The sequence below is a fragment of the Fulmarus glacialis genome, unplaced genomic scaffold (genome assembly GCF_000690835.1).
Source record: "Fulmarus glacialis isolate BGI_N327 unplaced genomic scaffold, ASM69083v1 scaffold35534, whole genome shotgun sequence".
NCBI lineage: Eukaryota > Metazoa > Chordata > Aves > Procellariiformes > Procellariidae > Fulmarus > Fulmarus glacialis.
Genome location: NW_009207977.1, coordinates 313 through 660, shown reverse-complemented (window position 1 = coordinate 660; position 348 = coordinate 313). Strand labels below are relative to the sequence as shown.

Genomic DNA, 348 nt, shown 5'->3' with positions numbered 1-348 from the left:
GAGTAGCGTCCAAAGAGGTTCTTGGTGGAAGCCTCAGTGCCCTTGAGGATCTCCACGATCCTCAGGCAGTGGAAGTAGTGCAGGTCTGCGTTGGGAGGGAGAGATGTGGTCACCAGGATGTCAGCTGGGTGCCACCCTCTCCCAGCTCAGCCCAGGGAGCGCGGGTCTCAGAAGGGGCTGCGCCACTGACTCCCTGACTTCTCCTCGGCTGGGGAGAGGTGGCCGTAACCCAACCCTCGGGAACAGGCTCCTGGTGCGACACCCACCCCGGCTGCCCGTGTCGCAGCTCTCCTGGGGCACCCCGACCCCAAGCTCCACTCACAGGCCCCTGCGAGCAGCTGCTTTATC

At 64.4% G+C, this 348-nt stretch overlaps 1 protein-coding gene across 1 annotated transcript in view; it reads right to left on the bottom strand.

Moving 5' to 3' along the window:
• CDK5RAP3 (CDK5 regulatory subunit associated protein 3) overlaps nucleotides 1–341 on the bottom strand; it is a gene marked incomplete at both ends in the record, with an annotated part of 3,223 nt that extends 2,882 nt beyond the window's left edge. The window contains 2 exon segments of the mRNA XM_009576328.1: nucleotides 1–85; nucleotides 323–341. The exon segment at nucleotides 1–85 is cut by the window's left edge and continues 11 nt beyond it. Coding sequence (XP_009574623.1) covers nucleotides 1–85; nucleotides 323–341 — 104 coding nt within the window.
• Between the last annotated feature and the right edge of the window lie 7 nt (nucleotides 342–348).